General features: G+C 42.7%; 1 protein-coding gene across 4 annotated transcripts in view; it reads right to left on the reverse strand.

Annotated features, from left to right (window-relative positions):
- The window catches only part of NAV2 (neuron navigator 2), a 401,751-nt gene that overhangs the window by 211,228 nt on the left and 163,667 nt on the right, over positions 1-26,856 (reverse strand). For 3 of the 4 annotated variants that reach the window (XM_005150566.4, XM_005150567.4, XM_005150565.4), the window contains exon 1: positions 7,830-8,087. The exons of the other annotated variant lie outside the window; for it this stretch is intronic. In XM_005150566.4, the coding sequence (XP_005150623.2) occupies positions 7,830-8,087 (258 nt within the window). Of the gene's footprint in view, positions 1-7,829; positions 8,088-26,856 lie in introns of those variants that run through there. 4 annotated transcript variants of the gene reach the window in all.

The following is a 26,856-nucleotide window of genomic DNA, read 5'->3' on the forward strand; positions in this document are numbered from 1 at the left end:
ACCAACTGGTTTTTGATGAGAGTATTTCTTCCAAGTAACAAGTGATAGGACAATAGGAAACGTCCTCAAGCTGCACCAGGGGAGGTTTAGATTGGATATTAGGAACAATTTCTTCCCCAAAGGGTGGTCAGCTATTGGAACAGGCTGCCCAGGGCACTGGTGGAGTCACCATCCCTGGAAGCGTCCACAAGCCATGCAGATGAGGCCCTTAGTGCTATGGTTTCGTGGTGGCATTGGCAGTGCTGGGGAACAGTTGGACCTGATAATCTTAAAGGTCTTTTCCAATCTGGTTGGTTCTATAATTCTATGATTCTGTTTTGCAGAAGACAAGAAAACATTCCTTTATGATGAGCTCCATAAAGCATGTCAGCATGGCTTTTCAACTACCAAGGATACTTGTACAGCTCAAGTGGTGCCTGGACACAGATGCTTTTGTCTTTCAGTTTCTTCACATCACACTTGCTTTTTAAAGTACAATTATTTTATCCCTATTTGAATATTAACGATTTTGATATATCAGCTAGAAAGACCTCATACTTCTCTGTTGAAGCCAGTTCAACTCTCCAGCAGAGAATGAGTGTCTATGAGAACTAAAACACAACACATGGATCAAGAAAGAGGTTTTACTGAACACACAACAGACAAATTACCTATGAAAAACGCTCTAAAAGCTGTCAAATACATTCTCCAGGAGGGCAAAGACAGGCAGGCAGAAAGAGAGCAAGAAAAATACATAAAACAATAATTATTAACTGATTTCTGGTTAGAGGATGGCTGTAGCTAAGTGTCCTGCTTGGCGCTGCCACACATCAAGTGTCAGAGCAGAAGGCAACAAAAATTACTTCCTAATTCAAGGACAAAGCAAGTGAGAGTGTTCACTGAAGAAATACTATTTTATGGAGTAAACGGAGAGTTTCAAGGACAGAGGGAGAACATATGGACACCATATGCAGAAGCATTTTGAACTGATTAACAAATAGCAGCAAAGGAGAAAGATAATCTACGAGTCAGGGGACTAGCTAGTAACTTTCTAGAGCACTGCAGATTTTATGACCTTGGGTGTCTTTATGCATTTGCCGTTCATTTATAAAATAAACTCCATGTTAATCATAACAAGACAACTTTTGAACTGTTTTCTTGTTTTTGATACGGTAATATTTCATTTGGAACAGCCTCGAGCAATTTCATATTTACCAGTAGGTATCTATAAACATATTATGAAAACCACTGTAATACTAATTAGAAGAAGAATTTGGCTACTTCATACCCTCAGATTGCTTACAATGTGGCAAAAAAATCCATCACAAAGCAAGATTCAGCAAGGTTTTTTTTTCACAGGAATGTACTTAGGTGCATAGATAATTATGTGAGCAAGCTCATTAATACTATTACAAATTTTAATACTATTAAAGTTCTATTTGTAGTTATATATTTTGATAGCCTGAATTTATAGTTCTTAGATTTCCCCAACTCTTCAGTAAAATTTCTCCTTTGTACACACCCTGAACATGTCCTCATTTGGTATCTTCCAACACTGCAAAAAGCTACCTTTTATGGGTAAGATATCAATGTTACCAACCATGTTTCTTATCATTTCTTTTTATAATTAGCTCAGTGGTGATAGCGAGATGAAATTTTACACAGCTCACACAATGGCACTGAAACCAGTCCGTGTTCATCTGACTTGCAATTGGGTACAGGTAAATATTTGCTTGATTCCTATCCCTTCTGCAAGACAACTCTAGTAAAACTGTGAAGCCCAGTACCACACATAAAAATGGTTAATTCATGTAAGAAAGGCAGGCATAATTTCTTTGCAATTGCTCTATTTATCTTTCTCTCCATGAAACTTCACATTAGCAAGACAGTAATATGGAATATAAACGGCTTCTGATAAAGTTAATTAAAATATAGAAAAGTAATTACTAATATCTGAACTATATGGCTCCATGTGGATTGCTAACAACATGGTGAAGCAGAGAAGGCCAACCAAAAACCAGCAGACTGCAATGCACAGGTGGCTCATCAAACAGTTGATGTGAGCCTAAATTTGAAGCATGGAAAAATAGTGGAGCAAACTATTAAGTAATGAATTTGTGAGCAGCTAAAGTACTTTATGGCAGCACACAAATGACTGAAAAGCTCCCTGAGGTCTGTCAATAGTGCACTATCAACATGGGAATGGCTACCCAATACATTTTCGCCAGTGATCTGTAATGGAGCTTTTCCACCAATTCCATTCCATATCATTGTCGTTGACTACAGAATGACTACGGAGAAAAAGTTTCTAGTCTCAACAGGTATTGCAGATGTTTTTGGAGAACACAGATGCAGATGACCTTCACAAATTGTGAAAGAACAACTAAATCACAAGGAGAAAAATTTAGTGTAAGACTAGAGAACAGGGAAGTCTAAAACAACCTGGGTGTAGAATGACCAACTCAAAATGACCTTCAAAACTGGGAAGGCAATGTGAAGAAAAATCTAGGTAAGCAAGGCAGTTCTATTGCAGACAATGACATCTATGAAGTCTGGAACTGAATTAATTTTAAAAGAAATAGGCAAACTGAAGAGCTCAGTAGACAGAATTAAGCATGCTAAGAGTTCTAGAAATCCTGAGAGAAAAGGTTAAAAGAATCATGTTTGCCTAGTGTAGAGCAAAAGTGGAGAGGAACAAGATAATACCTAGTAGAGCATCTAAATCTTACATGTCATAGAATCCCAGACTGGTTTGTGTTGGAAGGGACCTTAAAGCTCATCCAGTTCCAACCCCCTGCCATGGGCAGGGACACCTTCCACTAGACCAGGTTGCTCCAATCCCTGTCCAACCTGGCCTTGAACACTGCCAGGGATGGGGCAGCCACAGCTTCTCTGGGCAACCTGTGCCAGTGCCTCATCATCCTCACAGGGAAGAATTTCTGCCTAAGAGCTCATCTCAATCTACCCTCATTCACGTTAAAGCCATTCCCCTTGTCCTGTCCCTACAGGCCCTTGCCCAAAGCCCCTCTCCAACAGGACTTCCTCCTACAGCTCCAAGTCCCTCTTGCGTTGTTGCCTCAGAGCTGGACACAGGACTGCAAAGAGGTCTCCCAAGAATGCAGCAGAGAGGCAGAATCCCCTCCCTCAACTGCTGATTATGCTCTTTTCTATGTAGCAGGAAAGTGCATGCTGCATAACCTCCAGCAAACTAATATTGCAAACAAGTTTGCAGTGAAATAACAAGTCATCCCCCCTGCCTCCCTGCCAAACATTAAGGACAGTTATAGGCAACTAGTGAATACATATTCTTGAATACCAGGTTAAACAGATGCCTGTGAACTTGAAGTGTTCTAGTGGAAATTGTGGGACCAATGAATTAGTAAGGTCTCGGTGCTTTTAGGACTGCCACAGTTACTTAGGATACAAACAGTACTTATTATTTAGGTTCTCCAGAGAATAAAAATCAAGAAGCTAGAGAATACAACGTAGCAGCAATAAAAATAAATCCATGATGTCCTTTGGTGGCTTTCACAATAACATGGCAACGAAGTATGCTCCTGGAACAGTATTTTCCTTCTTGCACCCTGCACAAACAATTCAACCATATCCATGGACTCCTAATTGGCAATGACCTCTGTCTTAAATAACTAATGCAAACTTAGTAGCCAAATACACACAACTTCTTCAGACTAACTAAGAAATACCCTTTTGTATGTGAGGAATCACTATCTTACTATCTATTTGACAGAAGTTTCTCTAGTAACAAAGTTAAATATTTCCAAAACAATGCTATCTAAATATGGGTCCGGTTTATTGGTGGTGTTTTCAAATTAGACAAAAGCACCAGTGCAGCAGGATACTGTTGTGCACAACAAAAGGAATATAATATGGAAAAATGGAGTGTGTGTATCAGTAACAATAAAATAGGAATGATACTGCCATGATTCATTGACCTGAGGTTTCCAGTAGCATTTACAATGGGCTTGATGCTAAAACCCTCAGACCGTTCTTTGGGAGCTGCTGAAATACTATGAAAAATGATTTTATAAATCACACAGCATTTTAAATAACACATTGCCCTTATATGGCCTTAAGGCACAAAACCTGTAGTTACTGTGAAATTCAGCTGACAGATGTAAAACCATATCAAGAAGAACAAAAAATATGTCAAAATATTGAGAAGTTCTCACTGATGCCACATTTCTCAGGTGGGACATCAAAAAATTAGTATTGTAATGAATACCACTTGCAGTGCCCATATGCTCTTAAGAATCAGGCTCAGGATAGGTCCCACCTGGCATTGAAAAAGCTCATGAACCCAGCACCACTCTGCAAGTGGCTTGAAACATGCTAAAACAGTATTAGAACATGTTCACATTGTTGCTTCTAGTCTACGCACTAGACAGGCTCTTCTGCAGAATAATCAGTAAACAAACTGCAGGGAAAAGGCATCCACAAATTCAGAGTGGAAGCATATATACACCATGATTGAAGAGAAAAACTCATATGTACAAATAATTAAAGGTGGACAATCTATCTGTTTCAGCTCTCTATCCCCTCTTGTACAGTACATGACCAAGCAGATGTCCTAAACATTAGGTCAGATTGTGCTCTAATTCTGTGCATGCATCTGAATTCTGTGTAATGTACTGCAAAGAGGACTAACTTCAACAGGACTAAGAGCAGCTCCCTAAAATACTACCAGAACATCCTGTGGCTTATTGATTACGAACACCCTCAAAGATATAACAGCAGCTTGAATTCGCTTGTGCTGAAATAGAAGCTGAATTCTCTTGAGTAAATGCCTGAACCACAAAGCAGTTGTACAAAAGCAATGCTTCTCCGCCATTTGTGTTGAAAGTGTCCCAGTATCAGCTTGGCTTTTGACAGAAGTAGCTTATGCCTCTAGCTCAAACAGGGAGTCTGGGGCTTCAAATTCCAAGCTGAATCTCAGCAAGGCCCAAAGCACCAGTTACATGGTGTTGGACATTTTTATTTCTTTGTTTTTTCATAGAATGGGGTGGGTTGGAAGGCACGTCAAAACTCATCTAGCTGCAACCCCTGCCGCGGGCAGGGACACCTTCCACTAGACCAGGTTGCTCCAAGCCCTGTCCAACCTGGCCTTGAACACTGCCAGGGATGGGGCAGCCACAGCTTCTCTGGGCACCCTGTGCCAGTGCCTCAGCACCCTCACAGGGCAGAGCTTCTGCCTAAGAGCTCATCTCAATCTCCCCTCTGGCAGATTAAAGCCATTCCCCTTGTCCTATCCCTACAGGCCATTCAAACACCCTCTCCAGATTTCTTGTCAGCCCCTTTAGATATTGGAAGATTTGATTCAAGAGTCACAATCTCTCTTTAACCCACACAGAAAGATATTGTCTTTCCCCTTGGGCTTCAAACTCCATGCAGTGACCAAGATCTACAAAAGACAGGTGCCAAAACATTCAGCATCAGTTCAACTTGTGCATCTAAACTCAAAATGCCACAATAAGAACAGAACTTCCCTCATACAGAATACCAGGTACAATAAAATAGTGAAGGCCACATTGCTGCTTAAGATAAAATATCCAGAGAAGCGAGTCATCACTCCATAGTACATAGCTATGATTCTTGAGGTAATTAGTCCTAGTGCAGTGTTCAAGACTAAACCTTCCTAGGCTTATCATCAGAAAGCATTTCTATACCTGAATGTAGCTGAAGGTTTTCCAAGATAAAAATACTTCAGCTGCTGACACAGCATCTGGCACATGTCCATCCATCCTGTTCTCCTTCCTTGGGAGGAAGGGGGGGTAGAATAAGAAAAGAACAGTGCCCTTGTTACAAACCAATCTGGAAAAAATCCTCCCTTCAGATACAGACCAACATTCCAAATTATGACCTCTAATGGCAAAGCCCCACATACTTAATGTGGGCAGAGGGATCAAGGTTCGATCAATGAGAGTAACAAAATAGGACTGTGCTTATTCAAGACAATGGGTAGTAAAACAGACCTCAGCAGTTCACACCTTAAAAGGTACTGGTCATCTGCTAAGCCTGTTACCTAAATGAGGTTACTGAGAGTGACCAAGTGATTTCTCCTGCTGTTGAGGTTATTCAAACCACAAATTTATTTGAAGTTTTTTTGGCCAAAATCACTCCCTGTTGAAATACAACAGGTTAGCGTGAAGACCCTTTCAATATCAGGATATAAAATATGGGGTTTGTTCACACCTGGATAAGGGTTAAAACCACCACAGTATTCCCCTTACTGCTGCAAACAGCTAGCAATGGAAGGATCTCTGATTCATAGAATTACAGAATGCTTTAGGTTGGAAAGGACCTTAAAGCTCACCTAGTTCCAACCTCCCTGCCATGGGCATTCTAAACTACTATGAGTGATGAATAACACTTCTGCACAAATATAAATTTCTATGCGGAAACCCAGGTGTGTCTGAGAGAAAGCAGCATATAATGAGCTTTTGCTGATATTTCATAATCCCAAGGACAGGATCCAGCAGGAAGTAAAAGTATTTGTTTCTCCCTTAAGAACAAGATGTGAAGCAGAGGTTGGTCAGTCTGCTGCCACCACCCTGCCATTAGTACTTGCCCGTCTCCTTTTCCTGCTCTCAGTCCCTCAGGAACTGCTACAGTTCTATTTGTCTGGCCTGAGCAAACCAAGACATCACCCTGTCTACCAGCAACAATCCTAAAATCCAGGGCACGGGGCCAGCCAGTAGTCAGACTGGTCTGAACAGAACAGGGTTATGAGAGCATAGAATTAAAACCTAGATGGTAGGGATGATCTGCTTGAGGAAGGAAAAGACAAAAAAAAAAGGTATCTGTCATTATTTCCCTACCCCAGTGTAACGGTATCACCTTCTCCCGGACTCAGATCCTGTCACAGATATGGCCGTTGCCAAAATACACCACACTGCTCCACTGCAATATCTGTGTAACGTTAATCAATTCTGCTTGCTGCAGCATCTCATCTGCTTTGCTCACCCTGTAGTAGGCGAACACGTACTCTGTGTGCTTACGCTACTGGTGAACACACCGGGGCATCAGCAACACAAGGCAATGTGAGCCATGCTGGAAGTGTCACTGTGCTGATAAAAATCCAATGAGCTGAAGAACGTACCTTCCTCCTCCTTATACAGAAAGCAGCATCTCTAAAAATATGCCAGAAAACTGATACACATGAAAGGGAAATCTAAAACATGCTTATTGATAATGGTCTGCATCTATGATGTCATGCATGTGACATTAAACCAGACAATTCCACTCAAGTGTTCATTCCCCACATAATCTATTTGATCTAGCTGCACTGAGAATGACATGCATATGGTAATTTCAGCTCAGACACTGCTTCCCATTCACTCCTCACACAACCACAAATACCTAATGTTCTCACAACTAATGCTCTGGCACAGTACATAACACACAAAGCACATTCCTGACAACCAGCAATCAATTCCCGTCCCAGCTGTTACACTCAGCACGTATAGAAAGAACACAAAGGACACCCACCCCAGAAACAGCATCTCTACCATCTCCCTTCCATCAGCCCCCCACAAAGTCCAAGCAAAGGCAGGAGGGAAGGCAACACGCGGGCAAACAGCACACACTGCACCAGCCCTCACCACCGCACCAGCAGCTCCACCATATGCTGACAGAATTACAAAACCATCCCTGGATAACACATGCCACTATGCAGAATATAAACCATCCTACCACTGCAGACAGATGTTATTACATACACACTCTCACTGCTGTTAACACCACTGCTATCCACCTCTGAAAACCTGGTGCACACATTCAGCATAGAAATAAATCCCTGCATACACCAACCCCAACACTGAGTGCCTCCTAACCTGTGTGTCAAATCCGTTTTCTACAGAGCCACTCTTCCTTGGTGGGAGTACATCTCCTCCGTTTTCTTGTCCATTTGCAGATTTGAGAGGAATCTGGCTGGAATACAGTGGCTTCGTCACCTCCACCTTGTTCCCAAACTTCAGGTAACAGGGCTGTGGGATGGTCCTGGTCGTTGGGACATGCAGGATTGGAGCAGCACTGTGGACGGGTTTAGGTAGTCCCGATTTCATTTTGGAGGCTACCAGGATGGCTGGCATTTTCTCTTTCTGCTTTCCTAACACGTTTCTGTCAGCAGCAGCTGCAGCAACAGCAGAGACGACAGGCAGGGAAAGAGAAAAGGACACGTTGGGGAAACTGCTCTACACTAAAGCAGCCTGCTTTTCTGCAGCGATCTCCAAAACCAGCTTAGAATTTAAAAGCAGCAATAAAACCTACCAAGAAAACAAACAAAAAAGCCGAAAACCAGAAACAAACAGAAGGGGTGGGGGGCAAAGGCAAAACACTAGAGCCTAAAATCCCTTCCAGCTTTATGCCAGCCTTCAACCTGTTTCCTCTAATTTTATTTTCAGTTCTTCACCACTGTCCTCCTTCCTATTTCTGCTGTTATTTAACTTGCGTTTTTTCCTTTCTTTGGCTGATTGCTGTAATTTTCTTCCCTGGAAACAGGAGACTTTCACTCCATCATCTTGTCAGTGCATCTCCAAAGTGAGGCAGCCTTTTGGAATAACAATAATCATCATTATAAGAAAAAGGAACCTGCTGCTGCATATGCTTCTCCTTCCGTCTGCACTAGAGAGCGAGCAAGTGAGCAAGCAGGATTTCCAGCTTAAGATGTCTTTCTTCAGTCTTAGCCAAGAAGCAGATGTAGCTCAGTGTGTTAATGACTGATGCCCTTGGATACAAGCCTTACAGAATCAAGCTTCTTAAGCCTTAAAAGCTGTGAACAGGACAATGCTGGAGCAGGAGGAGAAACGTCCACTGACAGCTAAGATTTTAAATAAAAACAAGCCAGAGGACACAGAATTTCCTGGCTCCCCCAGTGCCGAGCAGGAAACCTGGAGGGAAAACGAAACGAAGCAAAACCTAATAAAACTCATTCAGCTGGCAGACGGAAGAGAAAGCAGCAGCCACCACCTCATTTTCCCTCCTGCAGTGGAGCGGGTTGCCACCCGGAGAGGGGAGGGAAAAGGCACTGGAACAGTCAGGGAGGCCCCTGGATTGGTCCTGCCTACTCGGGGCAGGCGAGGAAAGAATAAATCCAAAGTGAACTAAAGCAATGGAATCAATCCCTCAGTGCGCAGGGAGGAGTGGCTTCAGCTCCCAGGGAACGCGGCGGCAGAGCGGGTGGCGGGGGCTGTGCCGGTTTCTTTTTGAAATTGAAATAAAAACCTAAAGCTTTTTCAAATCCAAACACCTGGGAATGACTCATTGTTCGTTGGTGTTCGGGAAAACTCCCGCTGCCAGCAGTAACAGGAATCTGAATAAGCGCAGTGAGTAATCCAGCCCTATTATAGCAACACTCTGCCTCTCGGAAGCTTTCTCTCCGTGTCACCCGTGCCTCCTCACACCGCTCAGCAGAGGCCATGATCCATGATCCGTTATAGCCCCCGGATTTCCCACCCCTGCCAGGCATTCCACATTTCAGAGCTGCACATATCCCTTCTTCTGCCCACAGAGCACTGGTCTGGATGGCAGAGGATTATCCGCATGGATACTCCAAGCATAAGGAGATGACGCCGGACTTGTAAAGGAGGTCTTAGCACTGGAATATGCAGTGCCACAATGCCCAATTTTCAGGTAGTCCGTAATTACAGCCAAAGGCTTTGAGTTACCACACAGGCTTCTCACTTTACTTACAGAGAGGGGAGAGTGCCTTGGAATAGTATTCACAAAGCCAGCAGGAGACATGGAAAAGTGCATTTATAGCAGCCTTCCGGGACCTAAAAGGGCCGACAAGAAAGCTGGAGAGGGGCTTCTTAGAACAGCCTGTAGGGACAGGACAAGGGGGAATGACTTTAACCTGACAGAGGGCACACTGAGATGAGCTCGTAGACAGTTCTTCCCTGTGAGGGTGCTGAGGCGCTGGCACAGGTTGCCCAGAGAAGCTGTGGTTGCCCCATCCCTGGCAGTGTTCAAGGCCAGGTTGGACAGGGCTTGAAGCAACCTGGTCTAGTGGAAGGTGTCCCTGCCCGTGGCAGGGGGTTGGAACTGGATGAGCAGGACCTCATCACCCTCACAGGGAACAACTTCTGCCTAAGATCTCATCTCAATCTCCCCTGTCAGGTTAAAGCCATTCCCCTTGTCCTGTCCCTACAGGCCCTGGTCCAAAGCCCGTCTCCAAGTTTCTTGTAGCCCCTTTAGGCACTGCAAGCTGCTTTAAGGTCTCCCTGGAGCCTTCTCTTCTCCAGGCTGAACAAGCCCAGCTCTCTCAGCTTGTCTCCAGAGCAGAGCTGCTCCATCTTCTAGTGTTTTACGCCCCTGTCATAACACCATGCACAGTTGTCAGCTTAAACACAGCTATATAGGAAATGTCAAAGCCCAGCAACTTGATGAAGAAAGTCTTATTTACCCTATAAAGGTCTGTTAGTTATGGAAGTTATGTGTCAGATGCTCCAGTACTGTTTCCATTGTTAGGTGCTGAAAACTCAGCCTTGCTAGCTAAAAGGCTAAAGTATGAAAAATTTGAAAAAGCTCCAAGTCTGAAAACAAGGCTAATTTTAGGTCTGTAATAAAATCTAGTAATGTTTAAGAGCTATTAGAAAATCTAATTGACAGCTTTATGTTCTGTTCTTCACTTACACGTTTTATGAGGTTTAGGCCACCAATCCAAGATGCTCAAAACTTGCCAGGTTTGTTGGTGTGTTTTTATCTTGCAAAATCGGCTAGGTTACAGGACACCAAAACAGACACCAAGTTAGTCTGAGAAAAGAAGATCCATTTCATTGCTCCTTTAACACTTGTTGAATCTGATCCTTTGATGATGGTGGATTGAATATTCCACAGCTAGAGGAAACTATTTCTTGGTGTGCAGTCCTGCCTACTGAAGATGATGACTTCTGATTACACTCAATCCATGCTCCTAACAGTTGATTTGCCAAATCAGTAATATGGGCTCCTTCTATACCAAGGCTTAACATGATTTTTTTGTAGCAGTTTGAAGAACAGCCTAGAATTACTGCTTCTCTTAAGGATATAGTAAAAAAAAGGCTATTTAAGAAAAGAGTTTACATTCATAATCCATTGTAATCTAATAATCATGATTTTTAATGTACATATACGTATATAAAGTATATTTTCCTGTATATGTCCAAACACTACAGCATAATGCCACTGAAATGCACATTAATGTATCCAGTGGCAGTGCAGCCACACCATGAGGCCATAAATTGTTAACACATCATGATGTTACAGGCTGTATCTGCAAAGATGGGCAACATCAATTTTGGTCTATCTTTGTAAGCGACTAGCTTGTTTAATAATAAGAAAACCCATATTTTACCTGTTTTTAAGGCTGGGATTTTAAAAAGAAACTATTTCTCTTGGACTTTGGATGGGGTGTGGGAACCCATCTTCCTTATCTTTTTTGAAAAGCCCCACTAGTTTTCCCTTCCCCTATCTTGAATCACCCAAATCTCTATCTAAGCTATAAGAGGAGTCAGTTAAAAAGCAGGCAAATTATCTAAAAAAAAAAGCAAGAGCTTAATTTCTTCCTGCCACAAATGCCAGATGAGCCAGTAAGTAGGGGAATGTTCCTTTGTTGTTTGATGAGTAATCACAACATTCCCCCTTAATCCTCCTGTAGTCCGGCGAGTTTCCACCCACTCCCCAAATGGGGAAATATGGAGAGAAAAATGCTACAAACAAGCATTTGACTTCTCTGTTATTAAGAGAAGAAAACCACACACAAAACTCCCTGGTGATTTGGCTTATACGACTGAGTTTTAAGCTCCAGGGATGCCATTGCTTAGGATTCAAGCTGTGGCTACTTAGCACCATGGAGCACCATCTCAAGTGCCATGACTCCCAGAACTGGCTTAATATTCTCAAAAGTCGATTGAGCAGACTCATGTGAGCTGCAGACCTTAACACATCAGTGGAAACTATTTGAGTACTTTGTAGTTCAAGAGCTTGTAGGGAAGTCAGCACATTGTCCAAAACAATGCCAGTAAACAGAACAACAAAACCCAGGGTTGACTGCTCTTGAACGGATGATCTTTATGAATGAGACGGATGTTTCTGGAACAGTAAAACTATTGAAGCTGCCTTCATTGCTCAGATATTATCAATTAATAACTGAACAGTGTCTTTAGAATCAAGTGGAAAGAAAATGCATGTATGGATATCGCACATGTGTATTGCAAGTAAAATAAAAGCTTCATGAAATGTAGCAAAGGACCAAAGAATCAGACCTTCCTTTCAACTTGTAGCTATTATCTGTCCTCAGCGTAGCCAAATGTTACATTAGTATAAGTGGAAAAACTCTGTAGAATTATTATATCAATTAGAACACCTTATTAACTGGTCTGGTGATTCAGAACTGCTGACGGAACTCAGCTCAAGGCTTGAAAACATCTTCATTAATGCTATCCTTGCCTTTCAGGCATTACAGATGTAGCTGAAATCTCCCAGAGAATCATTTTAACCTGAGATGAATATTCCTAAAATGTCACCAGGCTCTGTCACTACCAGAAGGCTTAATCGTTCCTGCAAAATCCTCTCTCATCAAACTTCACTGCAGCCAGGCAGGCAGCTGGCCTATAGACTGTGGGCACATTCAGCCTTGGCACAGCTCCACCAACTCAAGTTATGACAGGAAAAAATACGGCCCCTATTTTTGGTACTGCAGGCATTTTGCACATGCACATCCATCTTTTGTCCCCACTCAGAGTAAAACGCCTGATCCCATCGACCGATTTATGATACCATTTCATGAAAGAACCTACAAAAGTGTGAACGGGATCAAGGTCCTGATTTCCCTGTTGTGCTCCCACAGGAGGAATGGTAGAGGTTAGGAAAGACAAATGTGGGTGGAATCATTATATAATTTGGCATCCGTTCACCCCAGCAATTATAATCTGTACATGTGAGTTCTTTATATAGAGCAGAGATAAAAAGAGGAAACCTTGGTTCTGTTCCCAGCTCTTTTCACAGAAATCTTGTCTGTGTTACACTAATTCTGATCTAAAAATCCCTTTTGTAATCCCCTGACACGTTTCTAATCCACACTGGGTTTAGTTCTACCTCATTTTATAACAGTAGCGTGTTTTAACAAATACACCAGCTACGTTCCACCTGACAAGAACACCCATTACACTGGTTTGCATAAGATACACAGGAACTTTCAGTAGCCACACTAGTGATACAGGCAGTTTTGCATGGTGACACAAAATGACACCATTTTAAGTGAGCATCTTCTGAACACTGCTCGTATTTAATGCTGTTTCTGTACTAGAATACTTCATGGGTTTGTAATGTAAGCATGATCAGTAGGACCTGGCATCACAACTGCACTGAAATACTTTTCCTACTTTTTTCCAGCGTGGTATTTTTTTATTTCATGATGCATTGGACTACAGGCTATTCTACATAAATCTAACTCTGGCAGTGCTTCGCCCAAAAGCTATGTAAGCTTCTACTGCCATAGCAAATGCTTTTTGATCAACATTCACTTCTTTGACTTCATTATGATTCCATCACTTTTGGATGTCATGTCATACTGGTTTCTCAGAATCTACCAAAACTCGGGCTCAGCTGGTTGGATACAGAAACACTAACAAGATGCCCCTGGAAGAGTCCATCTCTCTGCATGGAAAGTTCATTCCTCAGACTTAAACTGATCAGGAACAGGAGTGAAAGGAATGTGGAATGCAAGAGCTTACTTCAGTTGTGGCTTCCCCCTCCCTGGCAGTGTTCAAGGCCAAGCTGGACAGGGCTTGGAGCAACCTGGTCTAGTGGAAGGTGTCCCTGAAAATGGCAGGGTGTTGGAACTTGATGAGCTTTAAGGTCCTTTCCAACCCAAACGAGTCTGTGATTCTAGGAGTGAATGCTTTCTGCAGTGCAGTAAGATTTAGATGCATATTGTATATACAGTAGTCACAGCAAGGACCACTGTGTAAAACATATACACTTGAATAATCTTTATGATCTTAACAGCACAGCTTTGCCATGCCAACCTATAGTTCATCTTGACTTATATCTCTGTTAATGCCTGTGGCCATAATAAGAGAGTCATCTGTTTGTGACCATCTTCCCATGCTACTCACAGCACCTGGAATAAATTTTACAATACCATGTTAGAAAGATCCTTGCAAATTACATTTTCCTAACAGAGATGTGCATCTGGATATTCTGCATTTGTCACATGCCCTTTGTTTGCACAAGTTTAATAGCACTAGTTCCTATATTATTTTATGCCTGATCTGACTTTGCTTATGGCTTCATGTCTTCAGAAAAGCAAACATCTGTGACTAATGAGAATATCACAGAAGGAAGGTGATGATAGTCCAGATACCACAAACAACTCTTGCCTTTCAGAACCACCACGTTCTGTAACCTTGCTGTCCCTTGCTGTCCCATTTCAAATACACCTGCTTCATCATCTGAAAGAGCTGCCAGAGGCGAAAGGCTGGAACCATCTGAAGCAGGTTGGAAGAAAAGGCTCTATTTTAAAGCCTTTTATTCAACTGGATCTGCTTAGGCATTCCAACCTAGCCTCAGCTGCCATCAGTCTCTCCTACATCAGCAATTCTGAACAAACACAAATTGGCCAGATTATCATTAAGCAACTTCAGCTGTTTTGTAAAGAGCAAAGGATCACTATTCAAACTAAATGGCAAGAGTCAGGTTTTCATCTGCTCTAAATCAATTGAGTGTCTCCACAGCCAACATCAGAATTTGACTTCCAAATTAGAGGTATTTACCAAAAATCTTCTTCTGATAACTATTCCAATCATATCCTACACTCACATTATCTCATTCCCCTCCAGTACATACTACCAATCAATTTGCATCTAAAAAATCCTCTTGTCTACTGAGCCCATGCATTCCATTCATTTGATGATGAACAGTGCAGTTCTGGAGCCATGCAAGTAAGTGATTCTGGTGCTCACCAACTGCCAAGTAGATACCAGAGAACAACAAATATCATCCCACACTTGCAGGCTTTGCCAAGTACATTTCACAACCAAAGTCTGCAGGCAGCTGCCCTTCTCTAGAAGCCAAAAAAGGGACCATTCCCATAGGAAAACCATTCAGGAGCTGTTTGCTGCTAGAGGTCACCTGCAATGCACCATATAACATCATAAAGATTAACTGCAGTATATTTCTGATTACCAGGGAAAAAAAAAAGTATATAAGCCCAGATTGCACACAGTGATATAAAAGGAAACAGAAAGCGCTTAACACAATGCCCTGATATGAAGGTTGCCAGCCTCCACAGCTCCTTTAAAGAAAGATTAAGTCCTGGTTTGATGTTTACAGAAAACCAAAGCACATTGTTAGAAGCTAAAATGTGGGGTAAACTAATGGTCGTACTGAAATTAAGGCAAAACTTTGATTTACACAGACATAACTCAGCTTCCAGCTCAACAACCATGATCATTCTGGAGAATTCATGTCTAAAACCCCAACCTGGTACTTCCAGTACCAGTGTGGTGAACCATCCCAAAGCAAAATGATGTATGGAAAGCCAACAGAAAGCACTGATTCATTGTGTATTTAAAAATCATGTGTACATTTGAGGGAGAGGCTTGCTTGCACCTGCCAAGCATTGGGTTTAAACCAGAAAGCTGCAAAGGTCCCTTTGCAAGGCCATGTTCAGGAAACAGTTATTCTGGTATCTCTCTATTAATCTGACAAAGAATAATCAAAACTAAACTGCTGCAGGGCCACCATGCAGTCTTATGAATGGCAGTATCAAGCTTCCCTTCTTGTATTTCCTTGGTTTTCCTTTGTTCTCTCATTCTCCCCTTAGCAAATTGACAAACAACCTTCCTACTGGTTTAATACTGCTTTTTTTCCAAGCTTTTTGTGATATCCAGTACCCAAAAATGACATAAAACGCAACAACTGAATGTTGTCCTAATCTTTCGTTCCCTATCAAAGCGAAGGAGGTTCCCAGTGTACAGATTAATGACATGTTTGTTGCCTTAAACAGCTTTGATATTTCAACATTTAATCGGTTTTACTTTTTTTCAAGTGACAGGATATTATTCCTTCCTAAGGTTTTCTGCCAGCCTGAATTTTACCCATGATGGTGGATTGAGCTCCCACTGTTAAAAGATATGGTAAGGAACTTAGAGCAAGGCAAATGCAATGCTGCTCAGTGTTTGGAATATTTTGGGAACATGTCAGTGTCAAAACACCAAACATCCAACACCCCTATGGAAGATCTGGCTGATGTTTGTCATTAGAAAACAAGCAACAAACAGAAGGCATAGAGCTGAGAGAGAATTTTTTCTGTATTTCATATTTTCTCTTGTCATTTTAGTATTACGATCATTGTTGTATACAATCTTGGTGGTATTTTAGACAGCTGGAATTCAATTGATGGAACGATTTTCCATGTTCCAAGACACAATCACCTCCTGTAGGAGAATTAACTTGAGCTTTGTTTATTCCAGCAGTCAACCAACCTGTATTCAAGCTAGCCCAAGAGGAATAAAAAGAAAACTGTGTGGAAATTCAAATCACTCCACTGTAAAAGCAGTAGTAGCCAATCATTCTTGTTACAACATTAGTATATTATTGGCTGTGGGCAAACGGGTCAGCTTATCATAGGCAAAGTGCATGTCAGATGCTCTGTATCCTTCCATCCCTGGCTGGCACAGGAAATTACAATGTTACAGATGCTGAAAGAGATGCTACTGAATTTCCAAATGCATTCATCTGTTTAACTTCCTAAAATTACTCTGAAGAGTACAACAAACACATCTGCTACCTCAGCATATTAAAAATGGTATCTGGAAAATAACTGGCAAATTATAAACCTTTTCAGATCACAATCTACATGCACATCAACATGTGCAACATCTGTTCCACCTTCAGTTATACCTCCAGGCTTTGCACCTCTGGCTTCCTGAAGAATCAAGGCAAGTCCTGGCCACATAAATAGTTCTGTATCTCTTTATCTCACTGTTGAAGTTTATTTAGGAAGACATCACTGGGCATCCATCGATTCAACCTTATCACCCCTCAAAAAACATCTTCTACACCTACTCTCAAACACGATCCAGTATGGGGCTACGCAAGTCCACTGAGGCATCCACGAGGCTGAAGAGCTCATCCAGCCTGGAAAAGAGATGGCTTCAGGGGTATGTAGTAGCAGTCCCTGCTACCCATGGGAGGGTTATCAAGAAGACAGAACCAGGCTTTACACAGCAGTACCCAATGGAAGAACAAGAGCAAAAGGCATTAAGTATAACAAGAGGTTCATACTGGGTACAGGGAGAACCTTTCACTGAAAGGACAGTCAGGCTGTGGCACAGGTTGCCCAGAGAGGTTGTGCTGTCTTCTGTCCTTGGATGTTTTCAAGACCCAACTGTATAAAGCTTTGAGTAACGTAGTCTAATCTCATAGCAGATTCTGCTTGAAGTAGAAGGTTAGAGTGGAGATCTTCTGAGGACCCTTCCAATCTGAACTACCCCAACAATGCCCAAATAAAAGGTAAAATAAAATATAATAATAATAAGAATCATCATCATCATCTGTTAGGATCCAATGGAAGAACCTTAGCTGGGAATCAGCTACTCCATCACAAGAAAATACTTAGGCAGAAGGTCCAGCAGAAGATACTGATAGATCAAATTTTAGGAAGAAAACTGTAGCACATGTTTAAGTGTCATTTCTCTTTCATTTCTTCTCCCACATCTCCCACACATACAAATGTGTTGTCACTTTGGATTATGTGAACAGATGCTCACATTTGCAATCTACATTAACCTAGCCTGCATTAACAGCAATTTTGACACAAAATGCAAACCATAAGGCATTTTTTCACCCTAGAGTATAACCACAGCACCAGGACACCTCAGTTACATTCCTTTGCAGTTATATCATTAAGGTATCCCAATTTCATCTGCAGAGCACAAGTAGAGAGCTGGCATGACATAAGACAGGAAACATTTGAGCATCTTCCACCATCTGGGGGTCACCAGAAAGGCTGACAAGATGCAGGATGACACTTAGAGATTGCACCTAAGGAGCCTGCTGTACCCACTGGAGAGGAGAGAAAAACACAGCAGACACACAAGAAAGGCAGCTGCTGGGGAATACGTTAACAGCAAATTGTGAAGAAAGACAGGTGCTCTGTCATACATGAAGTATGCAATCCCAGACTGGTTTTGGCTTGAAGGGACCTTAAAGCTCATCAAGTTCCAACTCCCTGCCACAGGCAGGGACACTTTCCCACTAGATTACGTTGCTCCAAGGGCTATCCAACCTGGCCTTGAACACTGCCAGGGATGGGGCAACCACAGCTTCTATGGGCAACCTGTGCCAGGGCCTCAGCACCCTCACAGGGAAGAGCTTCTGCCTAAGATCTCAACTCAATCTCCCCTCTGTCAGGTTAAAGCCATACCCCATTGTCCCATCCCTACAGGCCCTTGTCAAAAGCCATTCTCCAGGTTTCTTGTCAGTCCTTTTTAGACACTGGAAGTTACTCCCTGGACTCTCCCCTGGAGCCTTCTCAAGGCTGAGACAGACTTTCAGTAACAGATATTAGTCTTGGATACACAATATTAAAGCAAAACCTTTGAAATGCATTTCTCTGCAGCAGCACTAACACTGTTCTGTATGTATGTAAATGAGAAGCAACATTTTCTTTGCTGTAAATAGCTTGTGCAATTAATAGTAGTTAGCTGATCCTGTCTTTTTCCAATTATAGACTCATGATAAAATGCCATTAGTTACCTCATGCAATTCTGAGACCACCTAATGTGAGAAGAGCAATTTGAAGATGAGCTGCTCCTGCTAATTATCAGCATTAAAAACTGAAATAACAATGTTCACTTTTCAAAGTGAGATGATTTCCTGTCCCAGGCATCACTTTTTATTGCTCTCCCCTGCCAAGTGTTACCGCTTTTGCCTAGGCGTTCATGCACTGAAACTTTGAACACACAATTGCTATCACAGAGAAAACATTTTGGGTCACCATTTTGGGTCTTTCAAAAATAACTCTTTTATTCATGCTTGGCTAATTACCCGTTAGTCCCTCTGCACAGACACCAAATATTTGTGTTTCTAGTTTGTCTTCTCTTTTTCATTTTCAGGCAGCTGCATCCATTTCCAAAATCATCATCATGTTTCCACCAAAATGTTAGGAAAAGAATTGCTTCTGGGCAGTATTGCTGCTAGGCCAGCAATAAAGTTACAAGTGTATATGCACGTGCGTGCATGCATGCACGCGTACTGTGAGCTGAAGAAAAATATGATATCTTATTTAGCCTGAGAAAACAAGAACAGCACTTCTACATAAACAGCAAAGGGTTGGCACTATTTGCAACACAGCATCACGATGCAATTCCTGTCTCTGTTACACTGTGCTGAACAAGCATTCCCAATTCAAAAGAGTAATTAGTATACTGTATCAAAATCAGACCATGAACAAATACCAAAGCTTTAACCTTGCATTAGGAAAGATCAATGGGAATTCATCACTGTAAGCCCACCACAAGCAGCTGCTGATCAAACAAGGACCAGGACAGGCAGCACTGTGCCTACACCATTTGTGCTGCTCACAGGAAGCTCAAACTCCATAAAGGAATAATTAATTGTCAGGCATCATTTTTATAATCATCATCACTTTATTAAAGCTGACTGAAATTTTCAAGTCTGATATCTCCTTCACAGCTGCTGATCATTTTGACAACCTACAATACTCTGGTATTAACTGCAAGTTGACTGTACTGATAGGAGAAGGGGTAATGGGTTCAAATTTAAACAGGAGACATTTAGGTTAGATATAAGGAAGAAATTCTTTACTTCCAGGTGGTGAGGTACTGGCACAGTGCTAAGCTGTTCTGGGGAGGTTTAGACTGGATATTAGGAACAATTTCTTCCCCAAAGGTTGGTCAGGCATTGGAACAGGCTACCCACGGCAGTGGTAGAATCACCATCCCTGAAAGTGTTCACAAACTGTAGACAAGGCCCTCAGTGACATGGTTTTGTGGTGGCCTTGGTAGTGCTGGGCAACAGTTGGACTCGGTGATCTTAAAGGTCTTTCCGATCTGGTTGATTCTATGATTCTATGAGATTAGAGTGATGCTGGGATAGGTCCCACACACCTCTCTTTCTCCAGGGAAAGAGCAGGCAGAAGGCCAACTCTCACAGCCATATATCTGAAGAGAGCAAGAACATGTTATCAGCTTAGCTAGAATCACCAGCCAGTGCTGCAAAGCCACCAGCTGTAAAAGGAGCGCTCCAGCGACCATCACACCCTTCACCACAGCTTCCCTCCTTCAGCTGGCAGCCAAGGCCTTTCTGCACATACATACAATGTCACCTGCAAACAGGTCATGAAACCTCTGACCCAGTCTTGGCAGCATCCAGTCCTGTTCCACATGACAAGCTGGCATCCAGGCTTGGCAGCCACCTCTGGCTCCAGCTTTTTGAACAGCAAGCAGGCAAGGGGAACAAATAGCAGAAGGGTACAAATAGCAGATGGCTGTCCCTATCTCCACAACAATTTAATCATGGTGGTCTTGACGACACTGACATGCTTCATGCCATCTACAGCCACACTGCAAGGTGAGCAAGCTGCTCTGTTCCAAGGACAGCCCTTGCCACCGGCCACACTGCAGCGCTCCAGAAGTGTTTTAAGTGTCTGCAGCCAGGGGAGAAGCTGCACTTCCTCAGCTTGAAATTCAAAATGGGAACAGAGCAAGATGTGACCAGTTCAGGAAACAGGAAAAGCACCTGATATTGCAGAGAATTGGAATACTGGATGCCCTGAACATGGGATGAGTGCCCAGTGCTGCCACCAAGCTCACCTGCTAACACAGGCAAACTGGCCTGACAGCTTGGCCAACACCACAAATGGGGTTTCCCAAGATAGAAACAAGTCCTAGAATCCTAGAATAGTTAGGGTTGGATAGGACCTTAAGATTATCTAGTTCCAACCCCCTGTCAAATTAGTTGCTGCTTTGGAAATGTAATACTAATGTGATTCTATAATTTCTTATTTCCTGAAATGTACAGCTAACATTAGTTCTCCAGGGTGGTCTACAAACAGAGTTGACATACCTAGGGACTTACAGACACGGATGCAGCAGCAGCTAAAGACAATAGCTGTAATTATTTCCAAACCAGTATAAATCACAACAGGGGAACTATTAGAAGTGGGAACAGAGAGTCAGAGTTTGACAAATGGAAAAGACATTGAGATCGCCATTGGAAAAAAACATCGCGATATGCAAGCAAGCTAAAGAAGAGTAGAAACAAATAAAGTATAATAGATTATAGAAAAAAACTATCTATAAAGCAATCTAAAATAACAACTTTTTCTTTTGATGTGAACATCTGTTTTGATTTCGTGTTTACAGCACTTCTGAATCTCAAACAAATCCAATGCAAAGTGGAGAGGGTTATGCAGATAACGTTGAGGAAAGGAAGAAATAAAGGAAGGTACTGTTTATCTTTCCTTTTACTCTCAGTATTTTGTTTCCCCACACCATAAACAGGAGGGTGAGGGGACTCTACTGCTATTTGAAACTTTGTAAACTTAGTTCTGTTCCCCTGATCCAAATGTTCATCCTATTTTCCATATTATGCGTTACCACCCAGAGTCAGAGCACAGCATGTGTGTGTCTACAGGCACACACGCACAGACCTGTGTGTGGCAGAGCTGTGCTAGGAGCAGATAATTACAGCAAATAAAAGGCATCTCTGAATATAACAATGTGGAAGCAAATTCAATTGCTAAGGACTTTGGCTGAAAAGAGTCCTCAGAAACAAAGAACCAGCCGCATTAGAGCAATCTTTCATACTTGTATAAAATAAATAATTGAGTCATGGACAGGGAAAAGGCTGGGAGCACAAAGAAAGATCACAAGTGGAAACTGGAAACTGTCCCAACGGTCCCATATTTCAGCTCCCTCTCTGCTTGGTATTCTTCCCACTCAGGGTTTAAGCACAGCACCAAAACTCAGTCTGTGATCAAGGCCATTAGAATTCTCGAATTCAGGAAGACCTGGCAAGGTGGTAATAACGATTCCCTTTGAGTAATCAGAGTATTGCTGCACAGGATGCTGACAGAAAAGAGTTCCTTTGTGCCAAGGGGCCTGTGAGACGAGTCATTTGAGAGAAAATGTTATCTTACACACTATAAATACATGAAAATAAGATTAGAGGCAACTGTTGCTGTGACAGCAATTAGCTTCCCCTGGTCAATACACCCCCTCACACTCTACCCAGATTTTTAGTTCACTGGTGACTCACAAGTGACATTGCCAAACTTACTCCTGTGCATTTCCCATCCACTTCTATTATCCAAGGACTGCCCTCACCTTCACCTGACTTCACACTGGCTATCAGACAGACAATCAAACATCCCTCCAGTATTCTAGAATCATAAAAACAACCAGGTTGGAAAAGATCTTTAACAGCATCAAGTCCAACCATTCCCCAGCACTGCCAAGGCCACCACTAACAGCACGATTTGTGAACACTTCCAGGGACAGTGACTTGACCACTGTCCCGTGAAGCCTGGTGCAAGAGATGCATAATGCCACACCACAAAATGTGACTACTAGCCATAAAGCTATTGACAGGCAAAGTATGGGCTGTTTCTTGAAGCAAAACAAAATACTGGCATGCAAACTTGCCTCACAGTCAATTAGACTGAGCACTCTCAAGAGCTAGGGATATTTCCTCTGAGATAAAATATTTTAAAACATAGGTAACAAAAGACAAAATCCTTGGGCAATAAATAACTCCTAGATTTGAATGAGGATGTACAGAAAAACTAAATCAAGACCTTTGTGCTTCCATTAGTTTGTTCAGCTCGGACTCTGGAAGCACTTCACAGCAGCACCTGCAAAGTAATTGTTCTTCTCAGAGATGTCCTTCATGAGATGGAGCAAATATTGAATGATGGAGCAACACAAGTCTGACATTCTTTATACTTGTTATGGAAGAGTTGACTTCTGCTGGGCTTCCTGAAGTACAGGGACTAGACAGCTGTAGCTGCTGCTACCCTTGAGCAGCACTGAGTAGCCCAAAGTCACAGTGGAAGGGGATGGAAGTGGCAATACCATGACCAGATCACATGCCCATGTCCCAGCCACCAGTGCAGGGGACAGCCCTGGCACACCGCAGCACACTCCCACTTTCAGATGGCCTCCAAGTGTCCCTTCCGACAGAAATTACAATAGGGTATGGTAATTAGGCCACAGAGCCCAAATCTTTACCTCCCAGTCAGGCTGCAACTCCGTCTTTATCTGAAAGACGGGGGGGAGAAGAACCAGACAGTTGTCCCTCCCGAAATAAAAATAACCACAATAAAACATTCCTGTTCCTACAGCAAGTCACCTAAGTGTTCACAATGCTGACAGCTGACAGCTCTGTGTTTACACCTGCAGCTTTTCCTTGCTCTGAGTTTGGCAGGCACCAAAAGCAGGAATACAAATCTGTGAGCAGACAAGCAGCTGAAATCAGTGGGAACAAGAGAAGCAACAGTGTAATGAAAAGCAAGCTCAAAGCTAACTGGACAACAAGCTCTCATGCTGGGATTTGTATTTTGTTGTTTGCTTACAGCTTGGGAGATGGCAGTGCGACTGTAGTACTTGAGAGGGGGAAAAGAAGCTAAAGAATTTCAACCCAGCTGAGTGATGAGTTCCTTTAAGCTTGAGAACCTATCCTTTAGGCCATTTTATTTCCAAGATGTTAATGTTAGGGTACATCACCGTATCTACTCTGTGAATCTATGCACTGAGGAGCTAACTGTTTTCCCTTTAAACCTACTGAAGCGAGGGATGAAACACAGTGACTTGCAGCCGAGAATTCTCTCAATTTCTGTCCTTCCAGGAAAGAGAAGATGAGGCAAGAAAATTGATCAAATAAATTAAACTGTGTTAGAGACAGGGACCATAGCTTAGAAAGCTTTAAATGTAAATGCCAGTAGCAAGTCTGTAACTTCCCAGCAACACAGACATGTTAACAGTTATTTCTGAAGCCTAGCACAGAAAGACGAGAACTTTTATGCTTGCCTGTTTGCTATAAATAATGGATACACAATCCTTCTATTTTATAATTTACAATTTTCTTATCAATGTATTTTACAAGTAGATTTATAAACAATCTGCATCTCATCCCATCTCATAACACTGACTCACAGGCAGGACTGACACACTGGAAAGGCAAAGTTACCAGGACCTGATGTGTGCCCCATCCCTAATGCACATATTACTCTAGCTTCCCATAAAACAGGCCATGATTTGCTGCAGTTCACAACAAGCCACACACAGGTGAAGCAAAGATCAGCACTGCGCTCAACTAGTTTCAGGCTTGCTCCAAACTAGTACTGGTACAACCTAGCACTGGTGAGGCCATACTCCAAATCCTGTGCTCATTTCTGGGCCCTCACTACAAGAGAGGCATTGAGGTGCTGGAGCTGCACCAGAGAAGGGCAACGGAGCTGGTGCAGGGCCTGGAGCACAAGTGTGATGCGGAACAGCTGAGGGAACTGGGGGATTAAGTCTGGAGAAGAGAAGGCTCAGGTGGTACCTTATCACTACCTACAACTGCCTGAAAGGAGGATGGAGCCAGGAGGTGGCTGCTCTCTGCTCCCAAGTAACAAGGGACAGGACAAGAGGAAATGGCTTTTAACTGTACCAGGAGAGGTTTATACTGGAGATTAGAAACAGTTTCTTCCCTGAGAGACGGTGTTCAGGCATTAGAACAGGCTGCCCAGGGCAGTGGTGGGGTCCCTGGAAGTGTTCACAAGCTGTGTAAATGAGGCCCTTAGTGCCATGGTTTAGTGGTGGCCTTGGCAGTGCTGGGTAACAGTTGGACTTGATGATCTTAAAGGTCTTTTCCAACCCTGTTGATTCTGTATTTCTATGAAACTGCAGTGGTCCAGCCTCTACCCATCCCCTCAGCTACCCCACTGCACATCAGTCCTGTCGTCATGGCCTTCTGCTGCTCCCAGCATCAGTCATCTTGTGAGTCACAACCCTCTATGTCAGCTGGTACATCCTCAAATCCACTAAAATATGACCTGGTGTTGTATGAGGCTGTCAGGTCACCGTGATGAGTTACTGAAAGAGCTCAATCACCCATTTTCCAGCACACTCTCTGCTGCCATTGTACTAGGTCTGCAACTGTCCTTGCCTCAGCATCTCACCATGTCAGTCTGTGCAGAGCTGGTGTTGGAGGTTCTGGCACCCATTAAGGCTACATGACCAAGTGAAGGAGCTCAGAGGAAGGGTCTTGAGCTGAGCTTTAGGGGCTGGGGGCATCACCACCAAAATAAGAAGCCCACCACACTCCAAAGAAAAGCCAACAGAAAGCCAAACTTCACTATGAGCATAGATACACCTCCAAGTCTGTTAAAAGCAAACCCTCACTAATGGCTCTGTAAACCCCTAGGCCAGGCTTTTGGGAAGGAGGCAAGTCTCAGTTATCATGCTATCTCTGCAGTCTGCCAGTACTGAGAGACAAGGATTAAAAATAGAACTGATTCTGACTGACAAGCAACTGATTCACATCTGAGGCTGACATCTAGCTATAACATCAGGTAAGTGCAGGATTGCCACGAGAGGTATCGAAGGAGATGAGCTATATTGTGCAGGACTGGCTCTTCACACTCTCAAAGGCATAAGGTATTTTTTCAAAGGCTCAAGAGCCAAAGGAGAAAAAAATCCAAGATATATTTGTTCTAAACCAAATGTCATACTAAGAATAGTCTCACGGCACTGCAATGACCAGGAATGGCACAAATAATAAATATATGCAGATCTCCCTTGCATATATTCAGCTCAACCCCACAATTCTGTACCAGACCACACAGGTTTGTCTTCTCCTACCTCTAGTCCCTTTGCTCTTTCTTACTCCTTAATGCCCAGATAAATCTCTGATCCTCGTGCCATGCTGTCACTAACGAATGGCATGAGGCTGGGATAACAGCTCTTTACTTTTCTGGCCTGCAGTAACACAAATTACACCTTTACAGACCCTGTCACTACTGGTCTACTTATTTCTCAATACATTTTACCTTTACCAAAGGAAGAAGGCTTTCCAGTTTCACTTCCTGATAGACATGAATAGTGAAGTGGCTCAAACATCAGGCAGTGAATACTGCAAGGAAATGTTGCAATGCCTGCAATCTTTGCACCCAAGCTGAAAGAAAAAGCATGACAAACATTTATTGCTGGAGTTTTGCAAGAAGTGTGGCATCTCTCTACCACACTGCAAACCATAGATTTTGCGTCTAGCCAGCCATTTAAGTTGCTCTCAGCAGGTACCTTCTACACCGTAACTCAGCCTCTGCAGAGAAGCTGATCCTGCATCCTGTGTTAAAGCAGTCACTGATTTCTAGAAGTTATTATGACTATGCCATTATAAATATCCATTTTGGGGCATAAGCTGGAGTTGGGCACATCTTATCTTTATATACAAGCAACATGCACTTTCTAGAGAAAATATGTAAGAGATACATGAGTCTGGTCAAAAGGGGGGGGGGGGAGGGCTTTGCGAAGATCACTGGATAAGGAGCTTAAGCGTATGTATTTGAAGATGAGAAGGCTCCAGGGGGGATCTGCTTGTGCTATGTAAGCACCTTAAGGGGGATCACAGGGATCTGGGGGATAGATAAATTTGAACTAAGCATCAACAGAAAAACACATGAACAATCCTAGACTTTAAAATAGAAGTAATTTCCGTGAAACAAAAGGGTGGTGGTTTATCCAAAACTGGTTGCTACCTAACCATGTGGAACCTCTTTGTTGAGGAGACCTCTGCAGCATACAAACAGTGGAAGAGCCAAGAAAATAAAAACAGATTGCTTGGGTACCAGTGATACCTATGGATATG

Source organism: Melopsittacus undulatus, chromosome 8, assembly GCF_012275295.1.
Source record: "Melopsittacus undulatus isolate bMelUnd1 chromosome 8, bMelUnd1.mat.Z, whole genome shotgun sequence".
Classification (NCBI taxonomy): domain Eukaryota; kingdom Metazoa; phylum Chordata; class Aves; order Psittaciformes; family Psittaculidae; genus Melopsittacus; species Melopsittacus undulatus.